This window comes from Vipera ursinii, assembly GCF_947247035.1.
Source record: "Vipera ursinii genome assembly, chromosome: 2".
NCBI classification, from domain to species: Eukaryota; Metazoa; Chordata; class Lepidosauria; order Squamata; family Viperidae; genus Vipera; species Vipera ursinii.
Window position 1 is genome coordinate 245,410,289 of NC_139513.1, and position 15,842 is coordinate 245,426,130.

Genomic DNA, 15,842 nt, shown 5'->3' on the forward strand with positions numbered 1-15,842 from the left:
CACAAATGTTAATTTATGAAGTCAGCTGTTTGGTGGGGAAGCAGAAAACAAAGGTATTACTCCACATTAATCCAATGGTTTAAGGAGAAGAAGTAATAGAAGCATTTACCCCTTTCCACAGATCTGCTGAATTGTCCTGTCAACAATGAATATTCTACTAGTGTTCAGAATGGTTCTGTTATTCCTGAGTAATCATATTTTTGATATAATGATCTAATAAAGATATTCACATCTGAATTATAAAAACAATTTAAACAATTGTATTTTAATGTGGAATATTTTAGAAATTCTATTCTTTATATAGTTTATTTTTATTTTTTTGTTAGCAACAATGCTATGTCATCATCAATACCATAATCCTAGTTTAAAATCAACACATGTTTTTACTTCTGTTCCTAACTTCATTCCCTGCTCTGTTCATCATTCTTGCATCCTGATAAGCCATGGTTTCATTTACAGAAACATATTGCCAGAGATTACAGAATATGTGAAACCAAAATCAACCCAGATATATTAAGATTTGGCATCATATATGCATTAGTCCCTATGATAAGATCATGTCTGAACTCAAACAGGTCTATTATTTTTCCCTGAATAGTAACCCTTATCTTATCTTTGGGGAAAAGATTATCCAAAACTATATGATTAACTATTTATTTCCTACCATAACTTTAAATCAAGGGTTTCTTTTTTAAAATACAACACAACATTGTAATAACAATGCACTATAATAGTTAACTGTAATATGCAAGATGAGTACATGGAGGCCAAGTGTATTTTCCCTTTTTCTTACCAAATTGTAGTTGTAATGGAGATGATAAACTATACAACATACCTAAAGAGGTTACACACAAATCTATGGCATAATTCTGAATATTCATGATCAAGATAAAATATATAATAATTATTAACATTTTGGTTCTGTCTATTCAGATTAGAATATTAATCAGATTTATGTGTCTAGGTTTATAAACAAAAATAAGCTGTTATCTCATTCTTATCTGCAGAACATTGAAGAATGTAGTCTCTTTTTACTTTCTCAATTCACATAATTTTAATCTTCAATACTCCAATTAATGAACAATATTTATATCTATAAATATTGTAAAACAATATTTATAGATATAAATATTGTAAAACAACTTATCATCACCAACAAAATGAAAAACAGAAAATAAAAAGGGAAATTACTAGAATTAGAACCTTAAAGACAATAAAATCATCTATACCGTTCTGTCGCAATTAATTCCGGATAAGGAAAAATAAGAGTATTTCCATTTACATTTTTAAAGCAAACATGAAATAAGTCATTTTCTGCATTATGTTTTACTTGCTATAATGAATATGTGAAATCATGTATTTGTTGAAATCAAAGCAAGAATGTGTCAGAGCTTTTTCATTATGATTAAATTTTTTAGTCCCATGGTGCTCAGCAGAGCAGATAGCTGAAGTATAAATCAAATCAAATCAAATCAGTCAATACCAATACACATTTTTTAAAAACTCATCATCCATCACAGTATGTCACAGACCTAATCCCAAAGCTCCTAAAGTGTATAAACACACAAACACACTTAAACCAGAAGACATAAGGCATGAGTACAGGGTCAGTACAATGAATTGATAGAGAAAGATATAGACTACAGAAAGAGAGCAGGAAACTGACAATACGGCTGAATAATTAGGGATCCATTGTCAGCAACGAACAAAATTGCCTCCCGAAACTTTTCCAAAAGTTAGTAGCCAATTGTACTGTCACGGAAGAATGGAAATGATTAAATCCCCTATACATAAACATATTATATTTTAAGACAATATGCTATTTGCTATTTATTAAAGCAGACCATCGTTTTTCATTTGTTTTGTGAAAGCCTAAATAAAACTATTTTAAGAGGCATATTGACTTAAATAAATCAATTTAAATAAAGCAAACATATCTGAAAAAGATTTTAATGGATAGACGAAAAATACTGAGCACAATGAAGTCCAAAGCACTTCTAAATCTTTTTTAAAGTTTGCATACTCTTACTACTATATTTAACTAATTCAATTTGCTCAAAATTAAATTGTGTTGAAATTAGTTTTTGTTTTCCCTCTTTTGTGTTCCTGTGTGTGTGTGTGTGTGTGTCCTTTATAGGGTGAAGAAGAAATAATCTAAAATATAAATGTTTTTAAAGCAATTAAGAGCCTTGGTGGAGCAGTGGGCTAATGCCTCCTTAAGTAACACCAGCTGCCTGCAATTAGTGCAGGTTCGCATCCCACCAGGCTCAAGGTTGACTCAGCCTTCCATCCTTCCGAGGTAGGTAAAATGAGGACCCAGATTGTTGGGGGCAATTAAGCTGACTTTGTAATAATGCCGCTTGGGGGGGGAAAGCCCTAATAAGCAGGCATATACATAGAATGAAGGCTATTGCTAAGCACATTGGTTTGTGCTTAAATTGTAAGCCGCCCTGAGTCTTCGGAGAAGGGCGGGATATAAATGGGATTAAAATAAAAAAATAAAATAAAAAAATTAAGTCTAATGCTAAACTATGATAGGCTTTCCCCCATATTTTATTGCTTTTCTCTGTTTCAATAATGTTTCAGTCAATAACTTGGCGCCCTTATTCATTTCTTATGTAATAATCCTAAACAGATACAACAGATACAATATCAGCTCCAATTCAGATTCCTTCAGTAAAATGCCCCATCAAACCATATGTATTTAATAGAAACACATGGGAGGCAAAAATTGATTGTACCAGCATATAAATAATATGACTTATGTGCTTGCACCCAGTGTCATCACAGCATTACGTAATTGTTTAATTATTGCATAATGATATTGAGATGCCTATGTCATCATTTTGAAACCAGTGTGTTTTATTCTGACTCTGCTGCTCCACCACTAAATGTGTATATTCCAACATCGTTCCAAATGGTTCTAGAGATGTTTCTTCTAGCTGATTAGGAAAAAAAGTACATAGCTGGGTTTTCTCTTCAAGACAATAGAAGGACTGTTTGGAAAGCTAGAATAGAATAGAATAGAATAGAATAGAATAGAATAGAATAGAATAGAATAGAATAGAATAGAATAGAATAGAATAGAATAGAATAGAATAGAATAGAATAGAATAGAATAGAGCTGGAAGGGACCTTGGAGGTCTTCTGGTCCAGCCCCCTGCTCAAGCAGGAGAACCTATACCATCTCAGACAGGTGACTGTCCAGTCTCTTCTTGAAAATTTCCAGTGATGGAGTGCCCATGATTTCTGGGGGTAAGCTGTTCCACTGGTTGATTGTCCTCATTGTCAGGAAGTTTCTTCTTAATTCCAGGTTGTTTCTCTCTTTGATCAGTTTCCAACCATTGTTTCTCGTCCTTCTCTCTGGTGCTCTGGTGAACAACCTGAGCCCCTCTGCCTTGTGGCAGCCCCTCAGATACTGGAATACTGCTATCATCTCTCCCCTATTGCTTCTTTTCTTTAGACTAGCCAAACCCAAGTTCCGCAGCTGTTCTTTGTATATTTTGGTCTCCAGGCCTTTGATCACCTTAGTTGCTCTTCTCTGAATTTTTTTCCAAACTCTCAACATCTTTTTTGTGATATGGTGACCAAAATTGGCTGCAGTATTCCAGGTGTGGTCTTAGTAGGGTTTTATAAAGCGGAACTAATACCTTGTGTGAACTTGATTCTATGCCTGTTTATACAACCCTGTTTATACCTTTTTTGGTTGTTGTTGCACACTGCTGGCTCATAGTTAAGTGATCGTCCACTAGGACTCCACGGTCTCTCTCACAGTTACTGTTTTTAAGCCTGGTCTTGCCCAATCTGTATTTGTTCCTTTGGTTTTTCCTACTAAGTGTAAGACTTTGCTTTTCTCTACATTGAAACTCATTTTGTTGGATAGGGCCCATTGTTCAAGTTTGTCAAAATCTTTTTGGATCCTGAATTTGTCTTCTGGGGTGTTGGCTACTCCTAACAGTTTGGTGTCATCTGCAAATTTGATGAGTTCCCCTTCAATTCCCTCGTCTAACTCATTTATGAAGATGTTGAAGAGTACTGGGCCTAAGATGGAACCTTGTGGATGTAGTGCCATTGAGGACTACTCATTGAGTAAAGTTTGTCAGCCAGCTACAGATCCATCTGATGGTGATCTTGTCTATTCCACCTTTTTCTAGCTTACCAAGGAGTAGGTTGAGATCCACTTTGTCAAATGCCTTACTGAAATCTAGATATACTATGTCCACTGCGTTTTGCTAGTCTACTAGTTTGGTCACTGTATTGAAGAATGAGATGAGATAGGTTTGGCATGATCTGTTTTTAACAAACCAATGCTGGCTACTAGTTATGACTTTGTTTGTTTCTAGTTGTTCACAGATTTATTTTTTGATTATCTTTTTTAGGATCTTCCCCAGTATTGATGTTAAATTGATTGGTCTGTAGCTTCCATCATTCCACTAGAATGATGATTGTTGTCATTTTTCCCCACACCCTTGCTCACCTTTTAATTTCCATTTCAGTCATTACTTTTGAGTGCCCCCAAAAGTCCAAGGTAGCTTTGAGGAGGTTAGCAGATTGCAAAGGGAGAGGGAATCAACTCTAATTTTATTTATGTAGATATGTATGCACACATACACAGACACACACATAAAGTTCAGGGATCAGTATAGTTATAACTATATTTTGACACCTGTGAATATTTTTACCGGTGAAATTTAACACAAAGAACAATGATAAAAAATCTGCACAATGGAATCATGTGTTATTGTTATTGCAAAATTTTCATTAATTTTTTATTATGAAGAACAGCAGCACTCTTTGGTTGACTTATTTTGCTAATTTAGAATAAACTAATTAATAATAGCACATACTATAGATAGCTTCATATGAAAATTGATTCATTTTTAAGATTAATAATTACATTAAACATCCTTTGTGCCTTGATATTTATTTTATCCAGTACAAAATATCTTGTAAGAAAGGGTTCCATGTCTTTCTTTATTGTTTGTTTCCTAAACCTGTATCACCAACTTCAATAAACTGACTCACGAAGGTTTAGAGCAAAATATAAACATCCGCAATAAGGAACAATAAAACATCCATGGTAACATTGGTCAAACAAATGCAGCATTAAAACATCCATGGTAGATTTAAAAATAAAACATTTAAAATATGAAACAATAACAAAAGAAGCTCAGGATGTCCATTCCCTAGGAAAATGCCATATGGCAGAGCTCCATTTTTAGTTGTTTCTGAATGTTCTCAGAGAAAAGGCAAGCCAGATATTATTAATGGGGAGATTATTCCAGAAGGTCCTCATTGCAACAGAAAATCAGTTTCTCTTGCGATGATCTTGATGCAGAATGTGATTGCGTCAAGCTATGCAGGGCTTTTATAGGTTAAAACCAGCACTTTAAATTCTACCCAGAAACCAATAGGGAGCCAGTGTAGGATTTGAGGAACAAGCGTATTATGCTGCTGATGGCAAGTGCCAGTCAAAACTTAAAGCACTGCAATCTTGTAATTTCCAAGTAGTCTTTAAAGGCTACACCATGTCAAGTGCACCGCAGGAATCCTGTCTCTTGGTGACAAGGAAGGGCATGAGTCATTGTTGCCTGATAGTCTCATTCCAGGTAGACTGGCACACCAGTCAGTTGGGCAGACTTCCCTGATCACAGACTCCAGTGGCTAGTTTAGTAAGAACCCTGAGTCCAGAAAGGGCCTCAAGTCAAGACCAGTTCTTTTAGAGATGTTGATTTTCCATCAAGAAATAATTGATGAAAAGTTAAAATACCTATGTATCAACACTAACTTCATCATACCAAGGTTTAATTCTGGGTTATTGTTCCCATCTAGATCCTTACACTCTCAAAACACTAGGAGAGCACCTCCATAGCATGTCCAGTCCAGCCAGAGCAGCTGACAATATTGCACCTAAACTATTAGACGTAATGGTCTGTGAGAATAACCATGACGAAAAGGAGGAAGAACCACAACGAAAGCAATAGTCAGATAAGACAAATCTAAGTCCAAAACAGGAAAGAATTGGGGAAAGTGACTCAGACTTGTCTCTCCCTAGTTTTCTTTACAATAAAGGCAGGATTTGCAAGATTCTGTTACTTTACCTCTATAATAAAAAAGTTTTACTATTCATAACTTGATGTTCAAGTTTGGTCTACCTTGAAGAGCTCATACAAGTGGCTTCTCAGAAAGAGAAATGGACTATCACCCGCAGATCATCCAGATCATCCACTAGATATTATCTAAATATCTTTACATTTAAATTAAATTAAATTAAATTAAATTAAATTAAATTAAATTAAATTAAATTAAAATTTAATTTAATTGACAGAATACCATCTATATTTCTTCTTAGAATAAATATTTATTTTGGCCATTGGCCAAATATATAAAAGAGAAATTATTTTATTTTATTTTAATTATCAGTGACATCATAAATTATGAGTTTTGAGAATGTTCATGTTTCAACTAGCCCATAGGAGAAATATTTGATCTCTGAAATAACTGCTTCTTAGTTTTAGAAGTCTCAGACTTATATTCCAAACCCAAAACTGACTCGAATATTGTTAAACCCAATGATTAAGCATTGCAATGATTTATATTAAATTGAAGAATCTACTTAATAGGACAAGGGATTCAATAAATATTTCTGGATAATACATATAACATATTTCTGTCAATTTTTATATGTTAATGGACACTGATGATAGGACTAGATTGAAACTATGTAGGGAACTATTATTGTATATATGAATATGGCTCGTGTTCATGTTTTAAGTTGAATGCATGTGAGTGACAATACTTAAAACCAAGTTGATATTAATCTTATAAGTGAATTCTTATATTTCAAAACTTTCATTCACATATATTTGTTTTAAAAGCAAGAATTTAGAGACATTGCAATAGACCTTCATAAGATACTCCCCTGATATATCACACAATTTCAAAATATCTGGAGAGTACCAGGCTAAAGAAGGCTGTTTTAGAAAAACACCATTGCATCAGGAAGACACTATTTATATATGTTTAGGTCCCGATAATAATTTCCATCCCATTAAACTGTCTACATTTTCTTGGAATCAAAATATAAGAGATTTAGACTAATGGGCCATATTCTGTAATATAACAGACAAAGAATAAAATGACTCCATGCAGTTATAGTTGACATTAAGGGCTCTGAAAATGGAAGATTTTGACAATTTCATTTTTTAAAAAGCAGCAATAAGATATTAAGTTTTTCTGTGTAACTTAAAATTCTTAAAGAAGGAAAACATATATTCCCCTCTGTTGCTAGTCTTATCACGCTACCATTAAAATCATTATTTTTCACCAAGAAGCTGAATTGTTATATTTTTTAAACTCTTAAATATTATGAGATATTATAACTTGGATTTGTCATTCCAAAAACTTTAAAATTTTGCTCAACATTTTGAAAGAAATGTTATTTAGAAAAAAATGTTTCCTTTGCCAAATGAAAAATTGTATGCCTGTTTACAAAAAAGTTAGATTTAGAGCATGTATACTAATTTTATTAGCTTGAGAAATCCTCTAAACTCCCCCCCAAAAGTTTCCAGATGAGGTGTCCTCAACTTTGAATACTGTCTATAGAAAGGTGAAATTTCACTTTTCACTAACATATTTCTCACATTAATTCAGAACACAAAACAGCAATTAAATATAAATATATGATATATAAATATACCAATAAGAAATAAAACCATTCAGCATAAATGTAAGTCCGGTTTTTCCAGAACACTGTGAATAAGTTATGAATAGAGATATACACAACAGTTACTTAAATGGCTTAAACTGGTACCCAAAAAAACACTTTCATGATACTTAGAGCTGTCCACAGTGCTGAACAAGGTAGATTGCTGGGTGTGTTCTTTCAATACAGTACAAACTGAGTTTTTTTAAAAAGTATTGGCATTCATTTAAATTCATGCAGGATCATTTATTTTTTCCAGTAGGGGAAAGTTTAATATAGTAACCCTTGTTTTATGGTGCATTTTGTGTGTGTGTGTGTGTGTTTTTTAAAAAAATATTTCTATTGTTTGACATAACAGTAAAAACAATGAAGATCACCATTAGGGAGAGAGAGATAATGAAACTGTTCATTGTATTTCCAAAATATAGTCATGAAATCTTTGATGAGATTGTTTGGGGTGTAGTTTTATATGCTATACAAACACTTTTATGGTTGATTTTAAAATGCCCATGCCAATTCTTAGAAAAAATAATATTATGCAAGTGTTTGAACACTCTATCACTAATATCTCTAGGGAACATGTTACTGGAAAGCTCAAAGAAACAGTTTGCACTGAATGATTTCACATGACACTTTTTGAAACTAAAATAACCTCTGAATTAAATGTCACTCACAAGACAGTCATTATTTGGTACTCTGACATTTCTAAATACAATGTAATGTTACTAACTTCATAACTGAATGAGTCCTTATAGTACAATTAGAAAAAGCTGCTTTTGCTATCATGTGAACTAAACTTGCTTTAAGGGCATTTAAATCAACAGAGAAAAATTAAATACGATTTAAAATAAAATACAAATTAAAATAGCATCATTCATTACAGCACTTTGTGATTCAAAGCAGAAGCCTCATTTGTCCATTAGATTTGCCTTGTTAAGGAAAGTGAGTTTTCTTTGAGAAAATTGCTACATTCGGCTTTCTTTGCATCAATTTTGTTATTAATATTTCTGTGAATAGTGAAGTTCAAAATTTAGAAAATGTTGGAGATTCACAAGGACTAATTTTAGCTAAAACATGTGTTGAAAAAATGAAGCAGAAAGTATATATTTTAAAATTTAGTATAATCCAAAGATATATAGCAATAATAATTGGTAAAAATAGTAACAACTACATAAGAAACTATATAAAAAGACTGTTTTAACTTTAAAATGTTTATTTATAGTACACCCCATTTGCAAATAAAAAGGTAGAAGTGGCAAAATTCCAATGCTGATGAAGAAAAAGTTGTCATAATTTATTTAATATCTCTTCAAATATGTAAAAGTAAAGACTCTCTTGAGTAAAACTGCACGTTATTATCCATTAGGTTTACTAAGCAATAATAGAGAAGCCTTTATCACTTATTTCTTTTGGGACAGGCAAGGAATATCTCAAAATTATTAAAAATTGGTAGCCTTTTTCTTCATAATCAGTTAATCAGAGAGGTGTGGTGGATAATGACTTTGTAACCTGTAAATGCATTTTATATTAATGCTTCAATCCAATTTAAGTCAATCAGACCATATGACCTTGAACACCTTCATAACGGATGGCTCAGTTTGGGGATATCTTAGCAGACTTAACAGTGACTGCTCACTACACACTAATATATACTCCACCAATGGAAACATTTTCTGTTAATGAAAAAAAATGGTACATTTTGTTCAATGTTGCATAGGTTAAACAAAGTACCTTTTACGATGTTCCTCCTTTATGGAGATAATGACCATGGCTGAAATTACTTCAACAGGAAAAAGAGCTATGCCTCCTAATCTTGAAATCAATCAGATGAAAATCTTTCCTCAAAATCAGAACTAATCAGTTATTCTTTAACCAAAATGTACTTTGAATTCTAAGAATACTGTGGTTATTGCAACATTTATGGATAAAATTTAGAGGTTCTTGCTCTATGTTTTTATAATCTTTTCATTTTTAAAAGCTACCCTGCTTTGTACATGAGACGTTTAACACAGCATCACCAAGGTTTAATATTTAGAGGTGACTGGAGACTTCATAGTCATGTGATCCAGAATGGATTAACAAATATACACTTATTGCAAAACAGCAGGCATTATGCCCCTCACTTTTACATTAATAAATTAACTGCAAAGACAGATAAACACAGATTGCACACACAGATTTCTATATTCGGGACTTATAAGTAACAATATACCATCTCCAAGGCAGTGAAAAAATGCATTAATAGAGTCTGCTGAGTTTCTATGAAATGTCCTTGAAAAATACAGATTCATAAGTGGTACATACCTGAATTTCCCTTGCATGGTATACAATAATCAGACCAAGCAGAATGATTGTAGAGAGACTAATAAGGCATTTGAGGGCTAATGAATACAGTGACTCCTGCAAGAAAAAATAGATTTTTAATATGTTGACTTTTTTGTCCCTTGTCTGTAAGATCTCAGAGAAAAATAATGGCTATCTAGTTAAAAAAAGATTTAGTTTATAGGCCAGGTAAAAAAAGATAACCATTACAAGACAACAGATTAATAATTAAGGATCTAACAAAGTAATGGGGAGTAATAGAGTTGCCCTCTCCTCTATATTCATCAAACTGGTTTTCATACCCTAAGCTGGTCAAATCTTTTTGACAGTAAAAGGCTAAGAATTTCAGAGTCCAGAGGAGATTACCAGAAAATACCATGGCCATTAACTACTGATAAATTGAAAATACTGCAGAAGTCAATGTCAAAATTCTTCCATAATGTTGCCAAGAAAACTGCGTGAACATATCCAAGAAGTTGAGTTCAACTTAAAAAAAACTTTGTTTTACTAAAATTATAACTTCATATAAAAAGTAAAGACTTCAAACCCCTCATTTAAAGAGCTGATTTTTCTCAAGGTTATTACTGTTATCAATGAACTATCCAATGCCTTTTCCAGCTTTGCAACACTGGCAGAAAAGAAAGAATGTTCAATACTCAGCTGTTGCTACTCTGTTGAGAAGCTACAATCTGCTAGTGTCTGTATGCCAAATGCAGGGAATCTTAGTGGCAAAGCATCCCTAGTATTCATTCAGAATGTATGGGTGATGAAAAATGATGCAAAGAAGAGATTAGAGAAGATATTCCAAGTCTATTGATCGTACAAATCAGTAAGTACCCAAGTTACTCTTTAAACAATGCAATGCATCATACCATTTGCTCAAAAACAAAAAAGCATGGCTGAGTTGGCATTCTACATATCTGCAGGGGGAAGAAAACTTAAAACAGACACTCATCAAAGCAATCCAGAAAAGTTGCCTGAAGATGATTTCCATAAAGAAAAGTCGACAACTGAAGCACTATCATTGGCAGCTCCTTATGCTGGAAAACTCCCATTCCAGATTCCCTAGAATGCAGACTCAGGAACACCACTCTTAGGGCCATGGTTAGTAAGAATCTGTGATTAGGCTTCTCATGCCAGAAGCCTACATCTGGGAGAGGGTTTGTTAGTAGTCAACAATCTTCATGGGGCTAAGTCAAGCATTCAAGATCAAAGTCTGAAGCTGAAAGGGCAGGTGAAGCATGGGGAAATACTTAAAGCAAGTTAAGGAGAAGGGATAAAATAACTAGGGATAATGCGAAAAGCAGCAAAACAGGGGGAAAAAGGGAAGGGAGAGGAGGGAAGGGAAGGGAAAAATGCTTTTAGAAATACGATACAAGAAATATAATACACGAAAGGAGAGAAGGTACAAGGCGATTGATCGTGGGGGGCGGAGAGACTCGCTACCTTGGTGTAAGCGCCCCAAGACAGTTCGGTTTCGATCACCATCACTACGATCCCGAACATGCCGAAGATCAGCGCGTAGTCGCTCAGCCGCTTCCGCTTCTCAAAGAGCGCGCGGCGATGTCCCAACTTGTAGCCGATGTTCTGGTTCTTCTTCTTGCTGGTTTTGCCGCCGCTGTTGGTCTGGCTGCCGCCGCCGCCAGATCCGTAGAGCGCTAAGTTGTTGGAGTTGTTGTGCTCGGGCTTGGACACCACGATCTCGGGGCCGGCCGCGGCAGCTGAGGCAGTGGGGCTGGAGTGCGGCGGCGGAGGCGGCGGAGGCTGGGGCTGCAGCGGCTGCGCTTCGGAGTCCAGCTCGTGGAGGTTTCTACGGGACGAGCTCAGGTTGCTGAGAGGACGCATGACGCCGCCGTTGTACCTGCAGCTGCTCATGGCTATTTCCGTGAAAGGGTTGCTCTCGCGGCGCTGCTGCTGAAGTTGGTAGTGGTGGCTGCCGCTGCCGGTACTGCTGTTGGGGCTGCCCGCCGGCTGGGGCGGCGGCTGCTGGTGGTGGTGGTGCACGCTGTGGCACGGGTGAGAGTGGGAGTGGTGGTGCTGGTGGGGCTGGGAGTAGTGGTGCGGCTGCCTGAACGAACTGGCATGGCTGGAAGGGGTCAGCTCGCTCACGTTGAGCTGGCTGCCCTGGCGGGAGGAAGCTGCGGAGCAAGAGAGCGGCGAGGAGCGAGTCCGGAAAGCGGCCGACAGAGGCGACGAAGTGCGGAGGAGCAGCGGCAGGTTATCGCCTGTGGCAGCCGCAGCCCCGTAATAAGCGCAGCTGTTGCACTGGAAGCAAGGGCTGGACTGCTGCTTTGGCTGCCTCTCTTCACTGTGCTGCTGCTGCTGCTGCTGGTGGTGGTGGTAATGCGGGTGTGGGCGCTGCTGCTGCTGCTGCTGCTGCTGCTCTGAGCAGAAGCTCGGCTGGAACTGCAATGGGGTTTCCATGTCAGAGCTGTTAAAGCTGCAGGAAGACCAGGCGGCGGTGCACCCTGCGCAATGCGTTATGGTCGGCAGAGGGGAGTCCTGTTGCCGCCACGACGGGCCCATCCCGGCTCCCGTAGAATCCAGGCGACGAGTCCGATTGGTCGGGCGAACCAAAACAACGGGCATCACGTCACCTGGAAGGGGCGAAAAAGCTGCAGCGTGAGAAGAACACCGCGCGGGGAGGGGAGCCGAGAAAATCCCAGGAGCGGCGTTTGCTCTCGCTGGTGCTAGTCACAGCTATCAAAGTGGGGACGCTTCTCTTCTCCCCCTTCTCTCTCTCCCCCCCCCATAGGGGGGAATTCCTCCCTGCTGGGTGGAATTCCTCTTGCCACCACCAGACACCCACCCCCACCCCCCTCAGTGACAATCCGGGAGGGAGGAGGGGAGCTATCACCAGTACCATCCGCTCTTGATGCAAGAACTGCTCAGACAGGTAAGGGTGATTCCTCTCCTCCCCTCTATCTGGATTCTTCCAGAGCCCGTTGAGCCAGGGCTTCACCCCCTGAACGATTATCGCTTGGTGTTTATCATATTTCACTATGATATTCTACTTCCCGCACCAGGGTGGTAGTCTGCCCCATTTGTTCTCTTTTTTCCCCCACCCCACCCCGGAAAAAGCTGAATAGTGTTTTATTTTGAGGGGGGGTTGAAGGACAAAGGGGGGGAGATCTGCAGGGATTTTATATGCCGTATAAAACCTTTGCAGAAACTTTCAAGCAAGGATTCCACGGTGTTTGTAAGTTGCTCCCGAATCGAGACCCCATTTTGGGTGGGGGAAGCGTAATGGCAAACCGTTTGGGGAGCGGGGGAGGCTAGGGCTTCCCTGTATTGCGATGGGAGGGATTACCCTCGGAGGAAACAAAAGGGACGTGCGGCGTTTGCATCTTCGGGTGGCAGTTTTCAGAGCTTCGACTCGGCAATTTTGCCGGGGAAGCCCAGGGATGCCCGAGCATGTAAAAGGAGGAAAAGATAGTATGCAATAATCCAGTTCTCCAACCGCTTATTCCAGCGTTAAGCATGTTGAAAATTAGAAGACCGATCCGGAGTGAGAGCTCTGAGGACTGCGGCAGGGAAAGACCGCTGAGGAAGGAGGATTCCCGGCTCTAAACAAAGGGAAATCCCGGAATGCCAGCGCGAAAGGCGGTGCTCGCGTTCCTCCTCCCTCCCAAGCGACGAAACGGGAAAACGCTCTTTCGGCTGCGGGGGAGGGGGGGGCTGCTTAATCAGCCCCTCCCAGCTAGCCAGCAGCCCTTCTCAGGAGAAGGCGAGGAACTGTGCGAGTGACCTTTGCTAGAAAGCGGCGGCGGCGGCACCGCCGGGGTTGGGGGAGCCGGGCAAGCCGCAGTAACTCCCGCCAGGCTGTGCATTGGCGCGGGGAAGCCCTGGCGGTGCAGTGAGAGGGCGGGGCGGGGGAGCCGGCAGCCTTCTCGGCTGGGGGGAGGGAGGGTTTCCCCGACCGCGAGAGCGCGCGCGCCGCCGCGAGAGCCTGGCCTCGCGCACATTTACGCTTTTTCCGAAACATGCCGAGCGGTGCTCCGCTTCCACCGTTCGGCTGGACTGGGAAGCCGTCTTGGCTCGGGGCCCGCGGCGAGCTGCTCAGCCTCGGGCAAATCCTGTCGGGCGATCTCGCAGCCTCTTGGCGTCTCCCGGGCGAGGTTCCCTTCCGGCACCGGCGGGATTCTGCAGGAGGGTGGGCAGACAGAGAGGCGTAAATGCAGAGAATGCAGCAGGGGGCCGTTCCGGGCGCTGCTGCTCCGTTACCGTGGAGAAACTCCCAGCACGGGAGCGAAGGAGCAACAAAACGGGTTCTGTGCTGTCTTTTGACAAGAGGGCCAGATTATGTCATTGAAACCGACCCAGTCCTGACTTCCAAGCCTTTGCTGTAAGCAAAGTATAGTCCTCTCTAGAGAGCCCCCCCTTCCCTTTTTCTCTCTCAAGCACTGGCTCGAAACGATACTATAAACCTTGCAGTGGAAAAAAATTTTTTTTGTTTAGATGAGTTGGCACCAGGCTTTTTCTTAAATTGCCTTCGGTGGTCGTGCTTTTTCAGTCACTAATAACACTGAAGCAAATGACATCATCTGCTTTCTCACTCTCACTCTTTCCTCCTGTCTTTCTTTTGGCCACTGACACTGAGGCAGATAACAACATAAAATTATAAAGAAAGATCCTGGGTATAATCCTGTCCATATCGCTAGCTAGGCTAAACGGTAGAATATATTTAAAAATACTGCGTTTTGCACCCTCGATTTAATAGTATCAGGCAGAGGCAAATATTAATGCTTTTTCAGTTAGAGAATGCTTCATTGTCTATGCAAGACAAAAATCTTGTCCTTTGTTTCGGGATTATTATTATTTTTTTGATGGAGTGGGGGCAGCAATGGGCTTTCTGCAGTGTGCTGGGAACTGCATTGTCCAAATTGCGTGAGAGCAGTATAAAAATTTGATTCAAATTAAAGTAAAAATAATGTTCACATAAAGAATAGACATATATTTAATAATTATTCTTTTTGCCCAAATTATACTTTGGCAGAAACCTGGGGAAAGTGGATATGGGGATGCCCCCAGGCTTAGGTTGCATGGCTATGACTTTTAGGCCATAGGTTTGACATAACTGGTGTAGCCCCTGTACTTCCACTATTAGTACCTCCCTGATATATTTAGAGTATTAGATTTCTGCCCCAGGCTGGGGATGATTGAAACCCAGGATTCTGAGAATTGTACTCTGATATCATCTAAGAATAGGTTTTAGGAAGCAAAATTTTTGTGGTGTCTAACTAAACTTTATATTCCACAAAATGTTTATATTATACTGTGTTGTATGATATGACATTGCAGTGGCATTTAAGATATTGAAAGGGGCGTGATAGGAGTGTAAGAAGGATGGAATGGGGATTTTTTTTTAAAAAAAGTGATTAGTCCAGTTCATGAAAGTTATTGTAATCCATGCAAACTAATCAAAGCTGTAATATGTTACAATGCAAATTAAATATTGGTGACCAAAATTTCAGTGTGAGGAAAGACTTAATGAAGATGTCATATTTTACTACTGATTTGCATTTTCTCTCATTTTTCTCTAAATGAAAAAAACATGTTAGAATCAACATAGTTAGATTCAGGATTTTTAAAATCGCTTTAGAGGTGATCATATTGGAAACACTTAATAAGTTTAACATAATAGATTATCATTTTAGAGGTTTGAACTACTGTCGTATTTCTGATTGTACTGATTTAAAAATGTACATTCAGGAAATATATATTTCAATTATTAATATTTCTTTGGAAATTAAAATCCCACAATAGAATAACATTAATCAATGGCAGATTTTTCGCTTCTGTAACTACTGTAACA

The 15,842-nt window shown here is 38.6% G+C and overlaps 1 protein-coding gene across 1 annotated transcript in view; it reads right to left on the reverse strand.

Annotated features, from left to right (window-relative positions):
* The window catches only part of KCNN2 (potassium calcium-activated channel subfamily N member 2), a gene marked incomplete at its 5' end in the record, with an annotated part of 96,202 nt that extends 82,190 nt beyond the window's left edge, over nucleotides 1-14,012 (reverse strand). The window contains 3 exons of the mRNA XM_083351002.1: nucleotides 10,010-10,105; nucleotides 11,474-12,624; nucleotides 13,991-14,012. Coding sequence (XP_083207128.1) covers nucleotides 10,010-10,105; nucleotides 11,474-12,624; nucleotides 13,991-14,012 — 1,269 coding nt within the window. The remainder of the gene's footprint in view (nucleotides 1-10,009; nucleotides 10,106-11,473; nucleotides 12,625-13,990) is intronic.
* Between the last annotated feature and the right edge of the window lie 1,830 nt (nucleotides 14,013-15,842).